Source organism: Lates calcarifer, linkage group LG24 (genome assembly GCF_001640805.2).
Source record: "Lates calcarifer isolate ASB-BC8 linkage group LG24, TLL_Latcal_v3, whole genome shotgun sequence".
NCBI lineage: Eukaryota > Metazoa > Chordata > Actinopteri > Centropomidae > Lates > Lates calcarifer.
Window position 1 is genome coordinate 16739906 of NC_066856.1, and position 26547 is coordinate 16766452.

General features: G+C 39.5%; 2 protein-coding genes across 3 annotated transcripts in view; one reads left to right on the forward strand and one right to left on the reverse strand.

Annotated features, from left to right (window-relative positions):
- Positions 1–438: 438 nt before the first annotated feature.
- On the reverse strand, positions 439–13466 carry tfr1b (transferrin receptor 1b). The gene is made up of 19 exons (XM_018679306.2): positions 13361–13466; positions 10261–10312; positions 9811–10024; positions 9344–9536; positions 7653–7790; positions 6908–6992; positions 6351–6473; positions 6155–6250; positions 5892–6031; positions 5580–5749; positions 5365–5484; positions 4770–4855; positions 4617–4680; positions 4470–4537; positions 4318–4382; positions 4092–4182; positions 3723–3950; positions 3416–3565; positions 439–3176 (listed from the first exon to the last, which is right to left on the reverse strand). Exons 2-19 carry the CDS (start codon positions 10291–10293, stop codon positions 2964–2966), a joined length of 2277 nt encoding a protein of 758 aa, XP_018534822.1. The 5' UTR covers positions 10294–10312; positions 13361–13466; the 3' UTR covers positions 439–2963.
- Positions 13467–15920: 2454 nt separating this feature from the next.
- sh3kbp1 (SH3-domain kinase binding protein 1) overlaps positions 15921–26547 on the forward strand; it is a 30709-nt gene continuing 20082 nt past the window's right edge. The window contains exons 1-2 of one of the 2 annotated variants that reach the window (XM_018679303.2): positions 15921–16171; positions 22632–22789. In XM_018679303.2, coding sequence (XP_018534819.1) covers positions 16168–16171; positions 22632–22789 — 162 coding nt within the window. In that variant the 5' untranslated portion in view covers positions 15921–16167. The remainder of the gene's footprint in view (positions 16172–22631; positions 22790–26547) is intronic. The other variant, XM_018679302.2, reaches the window with a different exon arrangement.

Here is a 26547-nt window from a genome sequence, read left to right on the forward strand (position 1 = left end):
AAAACAGCATTATACATTGGCCTTTGACATGGGCACATAAGATCTCTGAAACAATGGATTTCTTATAGTGAGTGTCTGAGCCTAGTACCTTGTGAACTAAAGCAAAACTACAATTTCTCCATCAGAAAAATTGTGGAAAATAGAACCACAAATTTAGCCTATTGTACAGTTGTTTGTTTTTGCATGTTACAAGGTATAGCTAGGTGAAAACAGTGCTTTTAATCTGAAAAGCATACCACTGGAAGTATGAAAAATGTTTGGATGAAGATGAAACATTGACTGGAGATAACATTTGTTCCCTCCCAGATTCTCATAAGCTTTCTGAACATTTCTGATCAATGACCCAAACTCTTGATTTCACCCTTGACATTTGCTAAAAGACATATATCAGGCAGTTTTTGTTCTTTACTATAAGGAAAACTAAGAGCTGAGACATGCTGGATGCTAAGCCAGAGGATTTATTACTCTTTTCTGCAGAACAAGGAGATCATAGAAACTTTTTGAGTACAGAAATCATACTGAACAGGTTTTGATACACTACAGTTACATTTTTAAGCAACACAGTGAGTGGGAAATCTGCTCCCTAGCTACCTCACACATTCACACATTTTCTTTTGAATCTTGTAACAGATGCAGGAAAGTAAAACAGTAACAAGCTCAACAGAACTGACATGAGTAAATATCAAATGAAGCAGATTTTAAATGTAGTTCATGCTCTTTCAACATGTCTCCTACTAAGAAGATCCAGGTTCCTTGCCGAGTAAAGCTACATCAAGTTTTAGCTATGTGATAACATTTATCCTTTTTCGATAGGAGTTATAGGTTTTATATTATAGTTTATGCTGTTGTGTTCCTCTTAATGGTGTTTTAAAGGCCTGATAATCCAATTCTGTGTTTTATGGGAAGAAAATGGTCAAATCAGATGTCAGCCATCAGCAGCTACATAGAAAATTATATTATTGGTTTGAAATGTTTATAATATGATCCATGTCGTTTGAGCTACACCTCAGTAAAACAATAGTAACATGCAGTTACATGGAAACATAGCATTGAAACACATGCAAAAAGTGAATTGATATGAATTCATATGTAGAACAGCATCTGTGGTGATTTTAAAGTCACTAACAAAAGAAAGTAAGGTTTGGAGATAACACAACTTGTTGCTAACAATAATGAATGCAGTGCATTTAGATATCCTTTTCTGTGCTTGTGTATTGAGCTGCTTGATTGCAAAACAAAACTGAAATCTGAAGCCCCATTCAGAGTGTATTTATTTCTTTAAAAGGTGGGTGGGGTGACTCATGACTATAAGACTTAGTGACTTTTGTTTCAACAGTATTTTTGCCTCCCTTTCAGCTCTCATGCACCCCCTTTGGAGGCTTTTGAGACCATTTCCTGCCATTTCCAGATGGTTATAATGCTGTCAAGAACAATGAGTTACATTTTTGAGGAGAACTGTGAATATTTCAGCTCCCTCTGTGATGTTAATCCTGTCGGAATGGGGCTTATCAGAATCTGTTGGGTTAAGACCACAGTATGGCAGGCAAAACAGAAGAAATCAGAAGAAACACACACCAGAGATCAGGAGGACTGTGCCTTCATCACACACACATACACATAATTCGAAAAAAAAAGACAAAACAAAATAAATATGTCAAGTATAAAACTCTGGGAAACACTGTCCCCGATAAGTTGTTCCACCCTTCAAAGTGAAATATGAGAGACACTGCTCCCGATAAATACACATGTACTGTAAAACACACACACACACACACACACACACACACACACACACACACACACACACACACACACACACACACACACACACACACACACACACTGGTAGGCAAAAACTACCATCACTGCTTGTCATTATGGAAGACACTGCTTCCGATAATGGGTTTTAATTATGGAAGGCACTGCTCCCGATAACTTTTATCACATTGTGAACTGCTCCAAAGTAGACTGTGCAACATAAATGGCTTTCTCGCAAATTATGTAACCAATCAGCTCAGTTGTTAATTCAATCAAAAGGGGAGTTTTATAACATTATTGGCTTGTTGTGCAATTTTTTTCTTTTTAATTTAGTATCCATCCTGCCAGCAAGCATAAAATAAATCAAGTTAAACACTTAATTTATCTCTGGGCTTGTGGTAAATAAAGAAAATCTAATATAATCTCTTAATCTAGTTTTGACAGATAAATCAAAATATTTCCTGAAGCTAAATCAGGAAACTTTCCACTTTCCTGCCCTTAATTTCCCCCTTTTTAAGTTTTTAAAATAACCATTTGCATGAGAAATTTGAAGCACCACAGATAGTTTCAATGGTGCATACTCCTATCTCCACACATGAGGAAGAAATGAAGGCCAGAAAAGAAAAATCTAATTTTACCAGAGGGCTCCATTTTGTCAGCAACAGTTGAGGAGTTGTTTGTGTAGCAGATGCTGCCGTAGGATCAGACAGTATAACCGTCATAATTATGGAAGGCACTGCTTCCGATAACGTTGTATAAAAAGACAAACAATAGCTTTATAGTGGGCACTGCCACTGATAAAAAAAACTTAAAGTATAAATAAAGTTTCTCAGTGTTCTGATGGCAAGAGGTCACAGCAAAAGCTCAGACAGGCGTGTTATGTTGGGGTGGGGCCCGGAGGAGGCGATTTGTTAGAGGCATTTCATTCCTTCAAGTATTGGTTTGCGTTTTTTTTTTTTTTTTTGGATACTTTTAAATACTGTTCTTTCTCCTCCTTGATGTTTTTGGGACAGAAAATCTGTTTCCCACAAAACACTTCATAATAAGCCTGTATCTAAAGGGTGGGACCACTGATAGACAGCTTGTGCTTAAGTGCTGATATTGGAGCTCCTCCCTCCGCTCTACAATTCACCACAAATTTCACTATAACCACAGACACACACACAAACGTCACAACCAATGCTCACATCTCCGCACCCCCACTTTTAGATTTCGTTGTCGATGTCCCAGATGTTTCCCACCATGGCGTTAGCGCACCCCTGCAGGTTCCAGGTGGCCAAGGCCAGCTGGATGTGGAGCTGCTCCATGTCGTTGGTCTCGGCGATGGACGCCAAAGTGTGGGAGCCCCGGCCCAGCAGGAGGTGACGGAAAGGAGTCTCAACAGGGGACACATACGGAGAGAGGAGGGTGTGCTCAACCTAGAATCCCAAAAGGGATATTCATTGATTTGTAAGAAATGTTCAACAGTAAAGGATGTAAGGATCTGACTGCATCTTCCATCACTGAAAATCATACAACACAAACAAACTTTTTTTTTGAGGAGCAACTCCTGTGTTCTGCTGTGTAAAATTACTGTTTTGCTATTAACCCTGCTGTTAAGAATGGAGTTTGATGAACACAGTTTTTAAACATGCAGGTGTCACAGTGTGTGTCTTACCGCCATGATCCTGTCGTTGAGGATGCGACAGGCCTCCTTGTCACTTAGATCAGTGTTGACGATAGCTCGGTTGATGTCGTCAGCGGCTCGTTGGAAGGAGCCCCGTGCACGGCTCAGCCAGTTGGGGCTCACGTCCTTCAGCTGACCAGACTACAGAAGGAAGAAAAAAAAAAGTACACATCAAGATAGGGAAATTTCTTAGGACAATATTATTCTGGCCCATTGCAGAGAGACACATGTCCAAATGATAACTATAAATCCATGAGCAGATAAGCAGAAAAAGTGTGAGAGTGACAGTGAGACTAACCCGTAGGAGCTGGTTGATGCGTCTGTAGACTCTGACCACAGCCTTGTAGAGGACGCTGCTGTATCGGCTCACGTCCAGATTGAGCACGTGATCGTGGACCAGTCGCAGAGCCATCTGGCCGGCAAACTGCGCCGCCACTGCCGTCATTTCAGCAGTGCGCTGGTTGGTTTGGTAGTTGAGGTGATCCATGTTGTCAAGGCTGGTGCCATAGTAACTGTAAGACTCAGTCTTTGGACACAAGCATCGATACACACGTTATAAACACACTAACACATTTTCTTTTGCATTTTAACTTGTTGTGTATATATATATATACACATATAAAGACAATGATTGGTTATAATGATGTCCACCATTTATTTGACTCACATTGGGGGAGATGAAGTGGAAAGAGACAGAGGGAATTCCAGAGAAGGCCAAAAAGGGATAGGCAGGGTCATCTATCGCCATCGGCTTCAGTCTGTTAACATGATAATATAAAGCTATTGAACATTAGCAATAAAAACCAAAAACAACTCCTTTCTACAATAAAAACCTTTGTCTAAGTGACACACACAAAAAGTTAACAAAAAACGAAACAAGAACAGGGACTTACATGGCCTCCCAGTTTTTTCTTCCCACCATGTCATACACAGAGCCTAAACCGAGAGGACTATTCACCTGTATGGACGAGGCGAATAAATGTATCAATACAAACTCAGCTGGTTTGAAAAGGAACTAAATCACTATGAAGTGTTGTGTTGTTACCTCTTTCATTGTATTTTCAATGAGGCTGTAGAGCAGAGGACTAGCTGAGGTCGTAAAGTTCCCTCGACCTTATGAAGAAATATACTCAGTTAACTAACAATCACTGACAATCTACTGAGATATACTGTAGATGTGTACTGTACATACCCAGAACCACTCCATCCAGGCTTATGTAAGTGAAAACCTTTTTGTCAATAGAGGACATATAACCCTAAAGAACAAAGGCATATTAAAGACACTTGTAGTACAGTAGATATTTTCTTTTATTGCGCCTCTTCATTAAAGTCTTGTAATTCTTACCTCCAACCACTCAGTGGCGCCAACATTCCCATACTCTCCAGCACTCCAGCTTGCAAACACTAGGCTTCTCCTCGGCCTGAATCCATCTAAATAGACACACGAATTATACTCTATCTCTGATGTTGTGCAGAGTAACAAACATATATTTATCTGTAATCACTTAAAACGTTAATGAATCATGACAACAGGATACTAAGGCAATTCCCTCTACTACTAAAAGTAGAACAAAACCTGCAAATTACAAGAATTAAATAGAGTTCAATAAGTTAATTAAAATAAAACTAAAGCGCATCGCAAAAGCATAATTCTCCTTAATAACAATGCATGTTTTTCAGGTTCTTTGTGATGTAGAACTCAAATGTTCCTTAATAAAAAATACTTATTAAGAGTTGCTACAAACACAGAAGACTCTAACTTTGCTTTTTCATCCTTTGTAAAACAAATGCAACCTTTTTCTGTGTAGTGACAATGTTAAAATCATACTTTTATATGATGAATGATATTAAGTAAAAAACTAAACTAAATTCAAGGACACAGATTACTCTCCCTCTATTCATTGTGTTTATCAGCATATGCAGAATATGATATTTGTTACCTTTCTCCACCATCTCACAGACAGCCTTGGCCAGCTCCATCAGTACGGAGGTGCCAACAGTGGCTCTGGCATAACCGTTACCCCAGGCATCTCTCTGAGCTCCCAGTACAACATAGCGATCTGCAGTCACCAAAACAAAACAGGCCTTAGATGTACAACAAAGAAAAAACATAATCCTACTGTGGATGATTAGAGTAAAACAAGTTTAGTCTTACCAGGATCAGTGAATCCTTTGATGATTCCAAACACATTATGGACCTCCTTGTTTACCAGCACGTTGTTCACCTCCACGGTGATGTTCTTGCTGCCTCCCAGGCTGTATGACACAGATTTGAAGCCTCCTTTAAAACCACTGCTCACATCTGATTCAGGGCCCTCGATTTTCCTAGAGAGGAGGACAAAGAAAGGTTGGTGAGGAATTGGTGAGTGACACTGAAATGTGTGTGTGTGTGTGTGTGTGTGTGTGTGTGTGTGTGTGTGTGTGTGTATGTGTGTGTGTGTGTGTGTGCACGTGCAGCTGGACTTACTGTAGAAGACCAAAAGCCATGTTGGCAGTGATGGTCTGGGCTGGGATTTTGGGAAGGCCAGATGACTGAGTTGGGGGAAACTGGGTGTGGTTGAAGGAGGGGAATCCAGGTGTGTAAGGGTCGCCTGAACCCAGATGGACCTGAAGACGATACAAAAACAAAAATCAAGACACAATTCCAGGTGGTTTCAAAATGAAACTGTACTGGCTGCTTAGTTTATCGGCTTTTACAACATGCTCTAAAATTTCTGTGTGCAAACTTACATGTCCATACAGTGCTGTGTCCGCTAGATACTTGTAATCTTGAATGTCAGGGTAGATAAGAACAGCAGAGGCCCCCTTTTTTGCAGCATTATCCACCTGAAACAATAGAAAAAGAAAACAAGCTGAGACTACGCTCCCTACAAACCAAGAAATTGGTCCAACTGATGGCATGTGAGGGCATGAGATCAGCACCTACCTGCTCTGCAAAACTGATCTTTCCACTTCTGAGAAGCAGCACACTGTCTTTCAGCTCAACACTCTTCTTCTGCAGAACATCCAGATCCTCCTGACGACCATAGTTTCCATACACTAGCTTTCCCTACGTACACGCACAAGTAAAACAGGCATCTACATTCAATATACAGCTGAAAATTATTATAGCAACAAATCCCATTTTGCAAACTCTAAGACAAGGCAATCCAAGTTCAGACAATTCAAAGTGCAGTACATAATGTATTCAAATATCTTAAAAAGGCAGAAAAACAGAGAGTAGGAAACTTTTTGAAGGAAATTTAAAATTAGGAACAGGGATATAAATACAAGACTGGAGGTCAAAATGCTTCATGATTTGGATCTAAGGCTCAGACCTGGATACTACTGTACAAAGGTCGTGCACAAAAGTCCTGTACATTTAAAACAAAACCAGTGACAGAAAAGGCAGATATCATGCTACCTGAAATCTGATAAACCCAAATATAAGAAAGAAACATAAACCTTTGGACTTTGGATGTATCAACTGTATGATCGACCCACCTCAACTTTCCCAGTAGCACTGTAGGCCAAATACCCTGCGGGCTTGAAGACATCTGACCCAAAAAGAACACGGTTTGGGCGATTACTGCCAATAAGAGGATAAAAAAATTGTTAAAATATCATTACTGTGTTTTGTTTTTGTGGTTAGGCTGTTGTTTTTGTATTTTTTTGCCTATTTTTTAAGCAGGGCTGTAACTTCCTGATACAATAATCTAGTAAGTTTCCTGTAAAGCATAACATCACCTGGTACAGAGAAACTTCCGTGGAAGAACAGCTCTAAATATTTGTTCACTGTTTACTCTAAACTTTAATACGATTTAGAATTTTTCTCATTTGCTGTTTGCACTAGCTTCTATTTCGACTTTATTATATTACACACATACTTGTGATTAAGTACCATATTACATTGTCCTTTAAGGGAAATGGCTCAGGAAATTCTGTGAAAATTATTTGAAAATGACAGGCCAGTAAAAACAGGACTGAACTCTTAGATCAAGAGGCTTTGACAGTCAAACTGCCATCAGTGACTCTGACATGGGCATGTAAGAATAGAAACTGAAAACATTTTTACAAATCTGAATGAATCATTGCATCAGCAAGTCAGGAGGATGCATTAAGCCTCTCTGTGATCTTGAATTACAGCACCCCCAACAGGCCAACAAGAACAGACCTGTCACAAACTCTGCTTAAAAATAAAGTAAAATAGTCAGAACCACGTCATTTATCAAGTAGGTGTTGTATTAACCTGTCTGGCATCTGCAGCTGAACATAGTGGATGTCACTCCATGGGTCCATTTCCAGCTTCTTGAATTCATCAAAAATGCGATTTGCCTGATTCATATCTTCTGCACTTCCTGCTGAACGTCTGGGCAGATTAAAATCCCTGTAAAAGAAACAAACTCTCATTTCCCTGCAAACTTTGTTTCAGTTCAGATCTCTGAAATGGCATGACTGAACTTTGACTGAACTTTTCACTACCGAGAAAAGGCCTACACTTGATTCGTGAGCTCTCACAGAAGACACAACGTACTTTGTTTTAAATGTCAGTCTTAATGTTTCAGAGAAAAACATGAGAAATGTTTTCAAAAGTGTTTTCAAAATGACAAGGCTTAGCGCTCAGGAAACACTGTTGCTATTCAACTCTGTTTGTCGTACAGATCAGTTTGCTGACTGCTTGGTTACAAAGCATTTTTGAGACCCCTTTTAAAAGTGGTTTTTATGTCCAAGCCAAAGAAGAAGAATGATTTTTTTCTATATAACAGAAAAAGTTTGTTATGTCATGCAGGATCTGGAGCAGTGAGATCTGGAGAACACAGGGTTTTGTCACAGAGAGTAGATAAAAAGCAACAAAGACAGGAAAAAACACCACAAAGACATAAAAGAAACTCAAAATGACTTGTTTTGGTGTCTCTTTAAGTCTGGATTACTCAACAGACCTACTGTATATGGAACAGGTCCAGGGCCTGAGGTATTGGGGGACCCTGGACCTGAGCCTCCCAACCATCCCAGAGACACAAAAACACCACAAAGTGATTCAAAACTGCGGGCAATAAATAAATAAAATGTAAGACTTTTTAATACCTTCAAAAGGACAGTTTTTGATGGAACTGAATTCAATACTTTGACTTAAAGACCAGCAGATAACCAGTTTTTTTTCATCATTTAATCCATATAGTTCAGTGGTGTTCAATGTATAAATCCAGTTGCTTTCTCTGTGTGACCGTTTGTTTACAAAGTTGCCTCTCCAAATAGATGAAGAAATCCTTTCAATACTCAAGAATTTCAGGGCTGCAGCCAAGCGCTATAACAGAACAAAGGTTCCTGTTTGCAGTTCTCCATTAATGCACCAGTGTTCAATTGTAGATAAGGACAGCAACAGTGAGAAGTAGCTGAAGAGCTTGGAGCTAGTTTTTATCTGAGAGACCAAATAAATCCAAATGAACTCGGAGCAACAGCAAGAGGAGGAGGAGAGTATACTTTTACTAGGTTACTAGAATTTACTAGGTTAGCTGTTGGGTGACTGCCCCAGCGTCATTGAACTTGTTGGATGTTATCCCTTACATAATCACATTGTAACCTTCCTCGTGTCATTTGTACTCTCCCCCTTTATGCAGTGTAATACTCTAAAAATAAAATGTTCTTCTCATCCAGCTAATTCATATTTATAATTCCTTACACTCACACAGAAAAATGAGGGCTATTAAGACCAAAACTATACCCGACTGGTACAAGCTATTGGCATTTTAATTTAGGATTTACTTTGAAAAGATTATTTCAACTAGTTATTAAACTGGGATAGTTTACTTGTTCGTTAGTGGTTAGGTTTATTTGATTATTGGATGTTTGCACTGTAAGCTGTGTTCATTTCTAGCTTTACCTTAAGCATGATGGTATTAACCTGAGTGTGGTTTGAAGGTGTGCACATTAAAACCTTACCTCAGAGTCTTTTCAAAGGCCTTGCTGGTGAGTTTCTGTGAGAGGAGTTGGGTGACGTCCTTCCAGTCCAGCTGAATTTCCGGAGATGGTGCATAATCAGTCGGTGTCGCCTGCAGACGATTTTCGTTCTCCGACACTGGGTTCACCGGCTCCACCTGAGGTTTCCTGTGGCTGACGTAACCAACCAGGTAGCCTTAAAGACACACCATGCAGAGACACAAAGATTCTGAATTGACTGATACGTCAATGGCCAATTTTACCAGGTGATTTAAGCTAATTTCAGATAAATCAGCATTAGTGTTAAAGAAGGCCAATAAGTAACAAGAAATTAAAGAAAAGGAAAACAAAGACAGGTGCTTGAGCTATTTTTATCATCAGTGTGGCTATGGCATAGATTTAAAGCAAAAATATGGTACCAGGGTTTGAGTGTGAATATTTAGTAAAAGATGACAATAAGCATGACCTACCAGTGACAAATATCAGCAGTGTTACCAGGACCACATAGAAAAGATGACGGCGGTTTTGATGGAGAGGTGCTGGCCTGAAGCTCGGCGAGCCCCCAGCCTGGCCCTCGACCTCCATGGCGTCATCTGTGGCATCGTCGGACAGTTTGACCTCGACGTGTCTTTCTCCGTCCTCTGCCGGCTGCAGGGTGAACCTGCTATACCGCTCACTTTTAATCTGGAGAGAGGGATAAACAATGACAGGGGAAGATAAGAGTGGAAACTATGAGAAAAATGTGTTCCTGATACAGCAGCTGCAGGAGAGGATGTGTGGCCAAGTGCTCTAGTTGATTTTGAAAAGTTATACTTTTGGTTAAGACATTATACAGTATACTCTAACTGCCCAATCACATAATAAAGAACATGTAAAAATATGTAAAGCATCAATTCTTAGTGTAAATAGGAAACACTCACCATGTTGTTAAATGCAGACCTCACTCGATCCATTGTGGCTGTGGTTATTATTCTAAAGACAAAAAGTAGAAGAAACAGACGATGAGGCTTTGAGCGGCTGAATCAGGAAAGCACACGCTGAGGGAAAGATGAAAGCACTGCAGAAACAAACCAAAAGGACACAGAAAGAAAGAGAGAGAGAGACAGAGGGAGGAGGGGGAGGAAGGGGAAGAGGAGGGAGGTTTGGAACAGAGATGTTTCTGTTGGCTCTGCAGGGTGGAGTATTTTTGTGTAAACAGGCTTATTTCCTGAGGCCGTAAGCTGAACTGTACAAGCAGCATTTAAAACCTTACGTTATATACAGACGTGTAGGCTACTGTACATGTTGGTTTGTGTGTGTGTGTTGTCTAACCTGAGATTTTGCTGAACTGTTTATACTGCACTGAGGTGTCAGTGTAATTGAATATTGTTAGGTGTCGTATTGAAATTGAATTTGCTAAATATGACAAAAAACTTTTCTATCAGAATATTTTATGGATTATCAACTTCTCAATTGATTTTCCAGAGGAATAAGAAAATCACAATTAGAGCTGAAATGATTCACTGATAAATTAAAAAATAATAATAATTGGAAACTTTTTTGATTAATCGAGTCATTATTCAGGCAGGCTTCCCACAATCACCTTGAGGTTTAGGAAATTGTGACAAACTGTTTTTAAATTTTTTACAAACCAAATGATTAATCAAGAAAACAATTGGAAAATTAATCAATACTTAAAATGCACTTTTTGGTTGTCAAAGTGTGCTAGAACTTTTAAAAAGGGAGAACAGGGTTATGACTACAATCAGTGGGGGTATACATTATTTGCCAGCTTGTGCACAAAAATGGTGGTGTCTGTTAAGGGATTAATAGTCAATAAACTATACAGAGTCATTGCCTAGGCATACTCCTGACCATTTGGGAAAAAAAAATATGAAAACGATTACAAATGAAGCAAAATGTGAATCATTTCAGCTCCTAATGTTTACTAAACACACCTTCAAAAAAGTTGAAGTTTGCCTGTTTTCTCTCTTTCATAACCATAAAAATAATCACTTCTGGACTCGTCATTATTCTGGACCAAATAATGAGCTGGAAACTATTCAAAAGACATTTGATCACTGATGAATGTGTTTAGTGACATTAAGGGCTCCTGCTTCACTGCTGAATTTCAAATGACATCCAATAACTGGTTTGACCTTCAATTTACACAAACACATACTCACAGAACTTGACACACACCATTACCTGGTAAACAAACCTGGTATTGTTTCCACCTAACAATAATACTTGGTTTGGCTTTGTTTCATTTATAAACATGTCAGATGCAGACTTCTGAGAGGCGTCAGAGCTTAAGGAGGAAATGTCTCGACCAACTGACAACTGACATTCCTTTTCCTTTCAGGTAAGTCTGCTTCCTTGTGCTGCAGGTGGAGACTGATGCAACACACCCTTAAGCCTACCAGTTAATCACACCACATCCTTATTTCTGAAATGAAGCAGGAAGCAGTATTCCATTCCTCATTCCTTAAACGATGATATGAATGCAGATTATGCACATCATCTTTTTCTGTGTAAATCTTGACTCATTAAGTTCAGTTTCAGACATTTTCTCCCTCCTAACTGATATAAAAACACGACTTAATGTATCACACCAGGTCTCTGTACCAGAGAGCAGAGAACAAACTCTGAATTTAACCCTGAGTTGACTAAACCTGAGAAGTGAAACTGGAGCTCTGATGCTACAATTCACCATGGTAATGTGTAAATAAAGAGCAGAGCCTACATTTGAATTCATGTGAAACTAGGAATATTAATGTGTCACAATGTGCATGTATCTTTAAAAACCAGCAGCTGTAGTCCAGGTTGAAGTGGAGAAATAAGTCAATACATTAACAGTTACAGAGTGTTTAGATTTTATACTGAGCTCAGGAGCAATGTGTAATATTTGAATATAGTGACAGATATCATTGTCTCTGTTCTGTATTTCCTGACATGTCTTTTACATAGATTACCATAGGAACTGACACTGAACTGAAACTGGGTCTTCCCCTCCATCTCAACATTAACAACCTCAGAGTTTTCATTAAATCAATGAGGCAATCTTTTATAAAATGTCAGAAAGTAGTGAACAGTTTCAATCACAGTTTACTATATTAAAACTGCTTCTTTAGCCAAACTGGGCAAGGTAGAATCAATCCATCATAGGGCAACTGTACAGGTGCAACCGACAATTATCTCCATTATCAATACATTTGTCAGTTTTTTTGTTTGATAGTTGACTGAATGTTCAGCATAAAAAATGTGGAAAAATTGTGCTTTTTATGAATTTTTGGCCTTTTTGCTTAAACAAAAAACGTTTAATTTATTATCAAAATAGCTGCCAGTCGACTAATGTATTAATCCACGGATCATGTCTGCAACAGACACAACCTTTTTAGAGCACGTTTATTTATTTTTTAGTCATTGTGTGGACCAGTCATACTATTCATTAAAAGAATAGAAGTTACATTTATATCAGGTGCAATTAACACATGTATTTATGAGTTTTTAAATGTAATGAATTAATACATTGTGTTTAAACAGAGCTAGTAAATGACCGTTGGGGAGTGGTTACAGGACATTGCATCATGCCATGACTCCACAATCATAACCTTTCCTTTATCAGACACTTTCTTCAGTCACATTTAGAGTTTTACATCTGACCACATATGATTTTTTATGATATTTGATTTTTTTTTTTTAGGCCAGAATACTCCATATTCAGTCATGCTTGCAAAGCAGGAGACAAAGTTAAAAAAAAAAAACCCAGCGCTTTCACATTGAAACAAACAGTTTTGTCGATAAATAACTAATATAATGTGGATTTATAGACGCAGTGGCATGTAATCACAGAGAAGGAAGCAGATGGCTAAAACGCAGCATCATTAGTGAGGAAGCTAGTAAAGCAAAGCGTTTCTCCTTCACGACTGCTCTGCTCAGACTCGAAGGAAAACTAACGTGAGGGTAAAGCAGCTAAACAAGAAGCTCACATTATTAAAACAGAATGAATATATGTGTGGTACATGAAGATTGTCTCACCTTGTGCAGGTCTCTGTCTCCTCTGCCACCCCTCGGTGCCCTTATACGGTTATAGCTCTTCCGCCTCAGACGTGATTTCGTAATAGTCACGTGTTTAAAGTTAACACCCCACCTGCACGGGCGGATTTAGTGAATCTCGGGGGGCCCGAGCCTAAGGCCACCCGTTCATATTAATGACACCCTATCTTTAACGTTAGCAGTACTGGTTAATATTGAGGTACATGTGCTTTACTTAATTATTACTTAACACTTCTATCGCACTAAATTCAAAAAAGTACTTTCCCCACTACATTCATTTGACACCTGAGAAGAAAATGAATTGTTCAATACATCAAATGTGCTTATTGAGATTCCAACATATTTTCAATGCAAATAAAATTGTCAACAGTATTTTTTCCTTCTGAAATTTGGAGAAAATTAGCTTTGCAGGATTCAATTTTTATGCTGCTCTTATGCTCAGGGTATGATGAAGACCTGAAAGACTGTGATGACATAATGACACAATAACCTTTACTGGTAAAAACTTTACCAGTAATTACTGGCCTTTGGACCCCTATGCTCTCATATCAAAACTGAAATCTCACATTTCTAAAAGCATTCAGTCCCTTTGCAGTGGCACTCCACACTGTAGTCAGATACATCCTGGAACTCAGTGGCCTCAATGACTGTGAAATGGAAGAAGTTCAGAACTACCAGGACTCCTCAGCAGGCTGTCCAGCCACACTGAACACTGGGCAATAAGGGCCTTATAGGGAGGTGACCAAAAACCCAACCGTCACTCTAACAGAGCTTTAGAAGTCTTAAGCTGCAATTGCACCGCTTTTCCTAAGTCAGGGCCCAAACCAAACATGAGTTGTCATGGAGAGAATCTTTTTTACAAAGGTTAAAGCTTCCTCCCCACCCACATAATGTTCATACAGTCCTGAAAATGATGACTTGGATCCAGTATTGCAGATGTGATCAAGCAGTAAATGTGAGAAAGAGAGGGATGGAGGTGCTAGAAATAGCATCTGCACTACTGAGACTTCTCACTATGTGTGTGTGTGCATGTGTTTGTGGAGTGTGATTCCACATGTATAGTAGGTGGCGGAATTAAATTGGGACCGAGCACATCATGTAATAGCAACACTGTCCCAGAAGGTGTCACCTTAGGGCTTTGTGTTAAAATTACTTATCATCTCAGGAGAGAATTAACCTCCATCTCTGGGTGAGAAAACAATTTGTCTCTCTTAAAGCAAACTGCACATGCAGCGGCACAGATGGGATCAAGTGTGTGTCAGAAAATCTGTGTGATCATTTACCATAATATCATTACCATAATATTAGACATCCAGTTTACACTACACAGTGAGTTCTTGCGACTCCTTTTACAGAGCAAAGGACCAGCATGAAGCAAAAATTAGTTATTTCAGTGTTCCCTAATTAAAGAAGACAAGTTAACACAACTTTCTTGAATCACAGATGAAGATGTTAGTCAGAGAGAAGCTACAAACTACAATTTTGATTGTGAAACAAAATCTAAATTCCTCATCTCTTTCTCTTCCCTGTCACTGCATCATTTCATCACCCATCTTTCTGCTGCCACCAGCACATTCTCGGTTGCATGGGATTCAGTCCAGAGGGGGCAACAGCACTGCAAGGCTTAGCATGGTGTGTATATGAGAGAGAATGTGTGTGTTCCTGAGTCTGAGGTTTTTTTTTTTTTTTAAACATTAAAAACTTCTGTATATTTGAATGCACACGCCATTGAACCATCAGATGACCCTGATAATACATTGAGACAAGCTGCTGTAATTCTCTCACAGAAATGTTGGGGGTGCGTTTATTCGAGTCACTTATCGCGAGATTTGGTGCATACAGGTGCGAGGCTTTGAGCTCAGACTCATGCTACCTTCAGAGGCTGTTGGAAATCCTGACATTCTTAATGAATTGAGAATGAACAACAATGAAAAAAATCATTGAAGTGAAAGAAGTCTTGAGTAACAAATCCACACGACTTTGAAATGGATTAAGTATATAACTAAATCATAAATTAATTCAAATAACACACATACATTAGGCCCTGTAATATTAAATCTACCACTTACCAAATTTGATCTACAAACCAGGACACATTGTCAATGACACTGATAAGAGGAGTTTGTATCTTGGTGTATTTGTGGATCGCTTGTATTATTATTGCCAGACTGTAGCCAGGCCACCCCTTGACTCCACCTCGGAAAATGAGGTTGTGAGGTGTGGCTGTCGGTGGTATGAATGTGCATAAAATGTGAGGTACTGTGAAGTGTAACCACACCAAAAGTTATAATAATATATCTAAAAATGAGGATGTTATATTTGTTGTCTGACATAAGATGTTTCATGATAAAACAGCTTATTTTCAGTATTAAATTCGGCTGCCCCATAACACTAAGTAATTGTGTCACCACCATCTGTGCATCATGCATGGTGCCACAAATTGCGTCACATCGCTCCCCTATCTGCCTATGATGAAAATGCAAGTTGGAAAGTCGGCATTTACGCAGTGCACCTGAAGGCAACAAAGAGAGAGAGGGGAGAGAGAGATTTGTTCATCAGCGCTTTTTCCGTTTTCTGGGCACTCGCTCTGCCTCCTCTGAGACAAAAAAAGAGGAAGGAATATGGTTTCATCTGACGCTCCTCCCGTTTCAGCGCTGCTGTAGCGGATCTCTAGTACGAGCAGGAGGCTGGGGCTCGGTCTGGCACAAACCCCCTCTGTACCTGAAACAACCACCTTCCCCGTTACCAACCAGCCTGCAGGAGCACTACCAGCACACCGGGAGACATAAATGGGTGAGACGCAACGCTTTTTTTCGCTTCTTATTTAGAGTACGTCCAAAAATAGCCTGCAGCGCCTTTGCGCATCTGGATGGGCTGGAATAAACGCCCGGTCCAGATGCGCGCTGGGTTCAGCCTCTCTTCTTCCTCCCCCCTCTCTTCTCCTCTCCTCCCTACCTCACCTCCCCTGACGTCGCTTCATACATAGCCGAGCTGTTTGTAAGTGACCGCACAGGCTCGATGTCTCACACTGTTTCTCAGGCTTTATTCATGATTAGAAAGCCGCGCGTGGGTGTGCAGCGCGGCGGCTGTGCGGGTGAGATTTCAGAAAAGAGATTTGATGAGTTGCAGATGTTGACACGTTTACATTCACTCTCTGTCTGTCTGCCCACTGGAGCTACACAGTGTTTGACTCTCTCCAGCTCTGTCTCTGTGGATGAAACAGGCCTGATGTGAAACGTTTCTTCTTCTCATCATCGCCATCATTTCTCACAGCACTGCGCTGATGCACACTAATGCATGAAAAGTCAACTGACTGCAGGTTAACAGTCGAGTAATCAATTAACTAAGTGCATATTTAAATTAGCTGGTTATTTCATAGATAGCCTACCATGCAGGGCAGGAGGTGATACTTCCCTTTCCTTTTCAGACTCTCTTCAAACTCAACAACTTGTCTGGACTTGGCATTTATAAAATGAATAAATGTTTTATTGATCAAGTGAATGTTCTATAATATCAATCAAGTCATTAGTTGCCAGCCCTTGTTCAAAGTATGTGCATGTGTTCTTTCTACTGCATCCTTGACTCTGCTGCATGTAAACAAATGCAGACAGTAACCCCATGGCCCCTGATCATCAGGCCCCCATTGAGGCCCCAGATTCCCTTTATGTGTGTGTATAAGCTGTCATAGCTGAATAAGTTGTAAAATTGTTTGTAATATGTGCAATTAAATTGCAATATTAACTGAAATGGAAATTACATGGGCTTTTAAACAGCTCCTGCAGGTTACTTAAACTCAGTTTTAACACCTTATTTTTGAGAGTGGTTTGTGGGTATTTCAGTGAGGGCCCACAGCTTTTTTTTTTCTTTGGGGGAACCCAAGTGGGCCATGACATCTATACAAGCAGAGTGGAAGTTAATTACCAAGTTGCCTGCTATTGCCTGAGACATACTATAGATCTGAAAATCAACACTCAAAATGGTCTCATGTTGAAACATATATCTTGATTAATACTTCTGAGTGTACCTAATTAAGTGGCCACTGAGTGTATGTAGATGCTGTGCAAGACATTATGTAAGGAAAACTTTGATTGAAAGACAGTAGGTTAATGGTAGTATGCATTAAACTGGCCCTGGAGGAGTGCAGCATGTGGTAATGCACTTTGTAATCGTAGGTCCAATGTTATGGATATTTCTCTGCTTGTTCCTGTAGATAAAGTGCAAAATGAAGACAAAATACCACACTTACAGTTAATGGCTTTCTCTAATTCTGTTGTTACTTTAGCTTTCAAAGAGAGAAACAATGTCAGCGATCTATAACTGTGACCTTCAGTCCTTAACAACTGAAGACAAAGGGTTTATTTGCAGAAGTACCACCAGAAACATGCAACTGCTTCACTGAACATATGTTGGAAGAGCTCAGTTTCTCTGTCGTTATTAGTCCTGTTTGAAATGAATACAGAGCAACTATATGTTTCACTTTTCTCAGCTGAAACTGAAACACTCTCACTCTCCTTGCTTTTCATGTGTTTTGTCGCTGCCTCCACTGCTTTCTCCACCTACACTGAAAACCCAAAGCTGAATGCATAAAATTCTTATCTGGGGGTTGTCAAAAGGCATTCTGCGAAATGGGGGTCGATGCAGTTTGAGGGAGTATACTAAATTACAAACCCTTTGTCACAAAGTATCTGCACGATGAGCAGAGAATGGTTGGAATTTTCCTTTAATGTGGGAGAATCTGCTGAAGTCTGTGATCTGATCCACAGTTGGAGTGGGTGGCTTAGACTCCCAGTGGGCTCCAGTCCAGTGAATGTTTTACAGACAGAGACACACAGCTGCTCTTGACATCATCAGCAGCAGCACTGAAACATAGCCACAACTAAACACAGGTCTGCTCGAAACCGGTGAAACATCAGCATGGCTTTGCAAAGTTCAGGGAGTCCATATGAGTAGTTTCCCCTTATCTAAACTGACTGCAGCTGTTCAGGGGACACTACAGGCTTGTCTCAGTTCCTGTATGGTTTTTTTACCCACTTGAGCCTCGTGTCTATCATGTTTAGCCTTGCACACGCACATCAAATAAATACAATGACCCACCACAATCACTGAGTGCTAAATTAGCGTATGGAAGTCTGGTTAAGCATCAGGTTTGTTTAACACCAGTTGTGTCATTTAGTTTCACAAGGGTTCTAACTAACAGTCATGTCTTAATGAAAAATCCCCAATCACAATTTGCTAAAGCCCAAATGATGCCATTAATTTGATAGTTTTAACAGAGCAACAGTCAAAATGTACTCTCACACAGGACAAAATACAGCATTAAATCCTCACACAGTGACTTATTGACTAGTTGACTAATCAGCTGTTGTTTACCATTAGTTGGAAATGCAAATAGTTTTCATTTAATTTCATTTAAATAGAATGTGATCTATATTTGTAAAACACATTCATGAACCTAAGCTAGGTAGCTAAGAGGCTAGAGGTGAGTACATGAAGCTAATGTTTGACTAATTTAATATTTTATCTTGGTAAAACAGGTAAAATATTTCAAGTTTCTAGCAAGGTGCTGTCACATTCTTCCAAATGTTTGGTTCAAACTTGTTAGCAACCAATATTAAACAAGTGTGTTAGCTAACAAGCCGACATGTAGCAACATTAGCATTAATTTGGAGTCATGTTTGTGTCTGCTTGATGTAGAGAAGTACAATAGTCGCTCTCTGTAAATATCTGTCGTTTTAGTTGCTGGATGTTTCAACTTATTTCTTTATCAGCTCAAAAATTGTCTCTCTGTTGTTCCATGCTGAACAACATACAGCACATCATATTATGGTAGAAACACCTTGCGGTGCATTATATGTAGCTATTGAGACCTAACCATATAGCTACAGTAAATTAACAAACCAGGAAATCACAACAGTGAGCTCAAACATGCTAATAAGCTTAGAGCTCTCAGCTGGTTTGTCACTGTCACCCCAGTTACCCTTGGTATTAACATGCAATCGGTATCTGAATATGTTATTTAGATAATGCCATCTGATCACATGCTGTTTCTGGTGTTTGAAAAGCATTCTTGTTGTCTTCATTCTGCCTGCATTGTCATAGAATCTAAATATACAATGCAGTGCTGGTGCTTTCCAGGTCAAGGGAAGCAATGCCACTCCACAGGCTCTGTATCCAGACACAGATTGCATATTAATATCAGGCGTAAATGTGGTCTACAAGTGATTCCTTGCACATAACATGCAGTGACTTCCTTCACTGTTAAGGCAGCCAGTATTTGATATTTTTCTTATTGCCAACAATGGGATGATGAACATTGTGTCTGTCTCTCACTTCTTTTTGGCTTCCCTTCCCTGTCCCTACCCTCAAGCCCATGAATACGTAAATCTTTAACAAATGCAGAGTTTCATTTTTAAAATCCACTCTGTGATTTCCGAAAAAAGGCAACAACTATAGTTCCTCAAACAGGAGTAAATAGTAGATTTTTTGGATTATTTTTGGTATTTGGTGTGCTAGTGAGGCAGCAGGATGGCATTTGTGGGACTGAGTCAAAATAAACCAAGATTATTTATGTTCCTTATTACAAGCTCATTGTAATAAGGAACATATCACCCAGTGCGATGGTGAAGCTTGTTGAAGTGTTGGTTTGAAAACAATGGGGCTCTATGGCACAGAGCAATAAGCTGTACCAGAGTTTGGATACACAGCATTTGATTCATTGTTGATTTTAGTTTTTCCATGAGATTTACTGACAATAAGAAAATATAGAATAGCACCAAATGTATCTGTGAATACACCTTCACAACACCTGTGTGGGTATGCAGGGCCTTATAATAATGCATCATATTTTTGTGTGTGTCCACCACTGATACTGCCATGCTGTGTTGTACATCACACGGACAATAAATGGAGGCTGTTTGCTTTGTAAAATTATACCCACTGTTAATCTACTGCAGGACTCAGTTTCCACTCTTTCTGCATAGCTTTATACCAGACTTATCTCCTCTTCAGAGCCCATTTCGTGTTAACTTTTAACTTGCACTCCTCTTTACACACACTGATATGCTTTCTGTGCAAAGCCACAGTCTCATCTCCTTCACTGGTGTATGTGTTGTTGACTGACGTGGGTGGGTGGACTGCAGTGTGCTGTCCTGTTACGCCACTCAGATGTACTGTAATGCGGTTTGCAAGATAACTGCCATAACCTATCAGTACATTGTATGCACTTCTCCTTGTTGAATAACCATTCACTTCCACTTCCACTCTCTGAGAGCTAAAAAAGAAAATAGTATGTATGCCACGTCGCTGTCTCGTCTGCAGCTAATCTCTCTGGTTATCTCAAGCCAGAATCATATCCTCCCCATCTGAGCAGCAGGCCAACTTGGACTAGTGTCGTCTATGTTGTCTGCTAAATATTGATGTGTTGTAGGAGCCTCAGCAACACTCTGACCTTCCACTTTAACACAACTGCTTTTGTAAGAATTGTTATCTTATTCTGGCTGGTGTCATCATCGTGGGTGTTTGCCTGTTGGTGCACTTGGTGTGAAAAATGTGACTTTTTTTGCATTTTGTATTATATGTATGTGAGTGAGAGAGAGATCGTTTTGGGGAGGATGCCAGTGTGTCTGAGTCATAGCTACCCCATACTGTCGTTCCCATGGTTACCCCACTCCCTCAAACTCCCCCACCCAACCCCTCTGTTAGCTGCCCACACAGTTTCACAAGGATCAGGCCTTGGTGGCCAGTATATGTGTGTGTGTGTTTGTGTGTGTGTGTATGTGCGAAGGTTAGAGTTGAGAAAGCTATATGTAGAGTGACACATACTGTATATTTTTATAAATACATGCAGCTGCACAAATGGTCACAAGGTGTTTGTGCAAATGTGTGAGTAGGTGTGTGTGATGTTTAGAGAGAGAGAAAGACATGTTCGCATGTGTTTTTTGTGTGCATTTTTCAAACAGTGGTCATTAAGGCTTTTATTTGAAGGTCTCTTTTCACTAATTTCTCCCTTTTTAAAAGTTTTTTAAAAATCACATTTCATTAGGACATTTTCCTGTTTTCTAATCTGCTTCTTTTTCAATTTCCTGTTTCTGATATTTGCTGCTAATGCATACATAAAAAGTCCTCCATATTTACCTGCTGTCTTTATAAATTCAATATAATGAACATTTACATTGTACTGATTCCAACATTACTACATTATAGTCTTGTGAAAACTCACTGGTCATTCATTATTGAATTCAATTTTTACCGTTGTTATGATCTTTGTGAATGGTACATCCAGCCATATGTCAATACTGCACAGGAGTTCAGATGTCAAGATGTCTGCTCATATTCCTTATTTTTATTGAGCATTTTATTTCCTACTTAATTTTTAAAACTCTAATCTTGTTCTCCTCATTCTTGTCTGTTGTCTAATTAATTTGCTGGTACAAGTTGGAGCCTTCATGAAGCCTAAGAATTCCCTGTCACCATCTAACTGTCTTAATACTGCGTACGCTACACGAGGACATGTGAAAAAAAACTTCAACCTTTATGCAAATCATCTGCGAGAAGTGCTCAGTTCCACTGACAGTAGATCAAATACCGATTGAAAGTGCAGCTAAGTGTGACTGACAGGATTTAAATGTATTCTGTGGAGGTTTTGCAGGATTTCATGTTTGTTTCAAGTGTTTTTATGTTAAAAAAAAAATCCTCCAGATTTGTTGGCCAAACAGGCCATTTGTCCATGCCCTCTTGAATGACATATTAGCAGGATGATGTCTGTCTATGCCCTCCAAAATCTTGATATATTGCTATTTGGAAATTAAGCATGATATGGAAACACTGTAGTTAATATTTGGTTAGATTTAGGTATAAAACAACTGGATCAGGTTTAGGGAAACATAGTGGTTTGAGTTTAAATGACTGCATTGTTAGGAGAAGAGGAGCTGCATCTGTGCATTTTTCTTTTTATTTGAGGAAATGAAACACTCATCAGAATTTGAGCACCAAAGAGACTTTAAATGCAGTTTACTTTATCGCTGCAGTGTTGCAGGCCAGAGTAAACAGTGCTCTGATGTGAAATTCAGCTGCTCACTTCCAGTTTTGAATCCATAAATAAAACTGGCACAATCATCAATATCAAAACCACAGAGTAAATATGGAACAATAGTAAACCCTCTGCACTGTTTGACCTCTAACTGTAGTTTGTTGTAACACACTAACCCTGTCTTTCCCATTCTCTCTCTCTCTCTGTCTGGCCCTGTGTGCACAGTGGAGGCCGTGGTGGAGTTTGACTATGAGGCTCAGCAGGACGATGAGTTGAGCCTGACGGTGGGTGACATCATCGTGAACATACGGCGGGACGATGGAGGATGGTGGGAGGGAGAGCTGGGCGGACGCAGGGGGTTGTTCCCAGATAACTTTGTCAGGGTGAGTAAGCACAATCGCCTCCCCCACCTCATTTTCTCTCCACATTCTCAGTCTCTTACACGCCTCATAAACACAAGAGGATCTGCATAAACAGCAGCAAAGTAAACATGCTTTTTCCACTGTGTCACTGTGGTATGTTATACTTGGATGTTTGTGTGTGTTTTCCTTTTCTATTTTAGTTTTAGACTTTTTTTGTAGGGTGAAACAGGGTTTAAGGTTAAAATTACAACACAACACAAAATGTTAAGGTTACTTTGTAGATGGGATTTAAGTTGAGGATGAGGTTAGTGTGAGGGCAGGGAGAAACCTGCCACAGACAGATGAATCTGCAGGTAAGAATAGATTAACTCAGGGCTGTCCCAAATTTCTATCACATCCCTTCCAAAAAACAAAACAAACTGTGATGCCGTCTTCTGCAGCATTTTCGATCAGTAACAGTTCTGTCAAACATTTGTTACAAGTGTTGTTTTTTGCATACCACGCATACTGTATGATGTTAATATCCAAGTTATTATTTCATGATGGTGGTAGAGAGAACTGTCAAACAAGTCACTCCAAAATATTCAATAATGCTTCATCTGACTGGGAAATCCATAACGTTCCATTCACATCATTTGTAATGTTTCAGATTAAGTTCAGAGGCAACGTTTTTTTTTTTTTTTTGAATGAATGAAGCGCTAAATTTATGAATGACACCTGAATTATTAGGAGGTGGACGGTGGGTGTATACAGCTGTGATACCAGAGACCAGGGTCCACATTCAGACTCCGATCTGTGGTCAGACTGAGGCAACAAAAGCACTTTCGTTAATATCAGGGAAAGATATTGAGTTTTGGTTAAATGTACGATGACAAAGAAATTACTTTCTCTGTATTAAACCAGACCACAGTCTTTCCCAAACCTTAACCAAGTGCTGCAAGTGCACAGAACATTTGAAATTGGTGTAGTCGCAAGTTAGTATCACATAATGCTTAATATGTATGCATATTGTGACACTGTAACATGTTAGGTTATAGTTCACCATTGACAGTTACCTGGCAAGCAGTTAATGTTTGTTTTTGGCCAATCCAGTGAAGTAAGTTACTGACTAATCAAGGTTTTTCACACTGATGCAGCAATCCTGTAAATCCAGTGCTGCCATAAAACTGTCCTGTTCATTGACTGTAACATGACCTGCAATGGTTTAATGCAACCAGATAATCATGGGTATTAAAACAATAGCTACCAAATTCTCTGACAGTTTACAAATCTTCATCATTTCACAGTGTCTATCATCATATCACACTATTCTTCTGTAACGTATTGACTGACATTCAAGTGTCACGTTAATTCTCATCTCATGATTTCCTCATTCTCTCCCCTTCAACTCTGTGTTTCTGCCTTTGATATAACCAGCTGATTCTGTCAAAATGATTGTATTTCTGCTTAGACTGTGATGGCACCACCCTCACACCCACAGTTACAAGTTTAGGATGCAAAAACAAAAAGCTGTCAGCACAGGAGTAAAACATAAGTATTTTCTGTGATGCTAAAGCTACAGAAATGCGCAGCATCATGCAAATATCCTTCATAGATTAATTTAGACATTCTATGTTTTATCTTAGATTTTTAAGAACTGTAACTTTTACTAAATCACTAATTTGAAATTTGCTACATTGAACTACTTTAACTTAGTACGGGATTATTTGCAGCAGTTGTAACCCAATCCTGGTCTGCTGGTGGCTCAGAGTAAATCAGGCAGATACATGTGAGAGAGTCAGTGATGTGCAACATCAGTCGATGCCTTTGATATGTACTGTATAGTAGTAAAACAGTGAGTTTGTGGTGAGGAGAAGAAGGAAGTATCTTGTTCACTGTACCATGAGGGGAAGTAGAAGAGTGTTACAGGCCAAGGGCAAAGAGAGCAGGGTTCACATTTTGACCGTGCTAAAGAAGTCCATCTGTTGTCAGGTGGTTCACCCAGGCTTTATCTGTGCTGACTGACTGTCACAGCTCTCATTCGCTGTCAGAGAGCTGGACAATGGGCCTGTGAAGGCTCACTGAGGGCGTTTGCGTGGATGAGTGTGAGTGAGGGGAACAGAGAGAGACTGTGAGTAATGCAGTAATACCAAACTGGTCTGTCACAAGACTGCAGTTATGGGAATCAGTGACATTAAGCTTTGCAATGCTCATGAATGAGTGTGTATGTGGGGGAAGTGAGAGGTGAGGACAGACAATCTAAAAATGCAACAGGAAGTGATGGTATGCAAGCAGCCCCCCTTCAGTGGGGGATGGCTGTTAAAGTGGAGATCAATAAGTTAACATTTCCACCAAAAGGAAATGCTTTTTGAAAGATTAGACAGGGGTCAGCTCAGGTTAACACGCTGCTGATTCTCAGGGTTGTCAGTGAAATTGGGTAATTTAGCAAAGCAAGCAATGTTACAGATGATATAAGACTACAGGCTGCTTATTCAAGATGCATTTACCAGTGTGCACGTGATGTTTTTGTGACAGGGTATACCAGTAATTAGCTGCCCAACCAGCTAGCTAAGCACATTACCACATTACCACATTATTGTTGCAAGGGAAATGTTTATGTCAAACCACATAGACATTCATCATATCCTACAAATTTTCTCAAGATAGTCTTAATGATGAAACACAATCAGATGTTATCAATTGATTCTGATTCTGAAAATTGTTATAAATAGACGATTTGTAATTTTACTTCCAAGAAAAGAAGTAGTTGTAACTGGATTCTTCATGAATGTCCCAAAAGACCCATATGCCTACAGTAGCAGAGGTGGAGGATATCCTGTTTATGGGAACTGCTGTAGTCATCTGACCTCTGTGAATTAGACTAGCAGGTATTACAAATCGGCTTCACGTCAGATGCTCTGATTTGACATTAAATGCTCTGGGAGTCAAGGTCAACATTTTTCTTCATGGTGCAGAAGAGCAGCTGGATTTCCTGCCAGTTGCTTTTGAGGAGTGAAGTAATTGCAGATGTCGGGTAAAAGTTGCTTAATTTAAGAAAAGCACACTGGAGTGGACTTTTTTTCTTACTTGTCTGTGTAACTCATGAACATAACCATACATTTAAACTAGGGCTGCAACCAACAATTATTTCAACATCTTCAAATATCTTTTTCTTATCTCACTAATTGTCCAAAACACAAGGATATTTTCATATTTGAGAACCTGAATGTTGTGAAAATGTTTGGCAATTTTGCTTGAAAAAATGATTTAAATGATGAATTCATTCTGTCATCTTTAGCTCACTATCAACTTGTGTAAGTATTTTCCTGCTCAGTTTGACCAGTGAATAAAGTTGCACAATAAGGATGGCATTTATGAAAAGAGGGGAAACTATGTTTTTGCATCATTTGTCCTCTGCAGTACACAATGAACATAAGCTTTATCTGTTTCCTTCTGCTTTTCTCTCTGTCACTGTTTTGCTGTTTTGTGCTTGTTGTGCTACAAAGACTAATATGTCCTACACAGTGGATGTCAGCTGCTACACTGCATTGTTTTGCATTATCTGTGACTGGGAGAGGAGAAAAGGTCAGAGGTCAGTGGTGGTGGGGGCTGCGCAAAGCAATGTTTAGCATTAAAGCAGTGCAGTGTAATGACATACTTGCTGTCAGGCTTGTACACAGCATACAGACAAACACACACACACACATACACAGCACTCAACACAGTGCTGTGTACATAATGCAGGTGTTTCCTGTTCAGATATGATGAATCACGTTGTCTTCCTCCCTTCATTTCAGCTG

What these genes read in the sequence shown, in the direction of transcription:
- tfr1b (XM_018679306.2), bottom strand. Translation starts at nt 10,293, where the DNA reads ATGGATCGAGTGAGGTCTGCATTTAACAACATG. An exon ending in CAGCTGCAGATGCCAGACAG is followed by an intron (nt 6,993 to 7,652) that starts GTTAATACAACA and finishes TCTTATTGGCAG; the next exon opens with TAATCGCCCAAACCGTGTTC. An exon ending in CAAAGGATTCACTGATCCTG is followed by an intron (nt 5,485 to 5,579) that starts GTAAGACTAAAC and finishes TGGTGACTGCAG; the next exon opens with ATCGCTATGTTGTACTGGGA.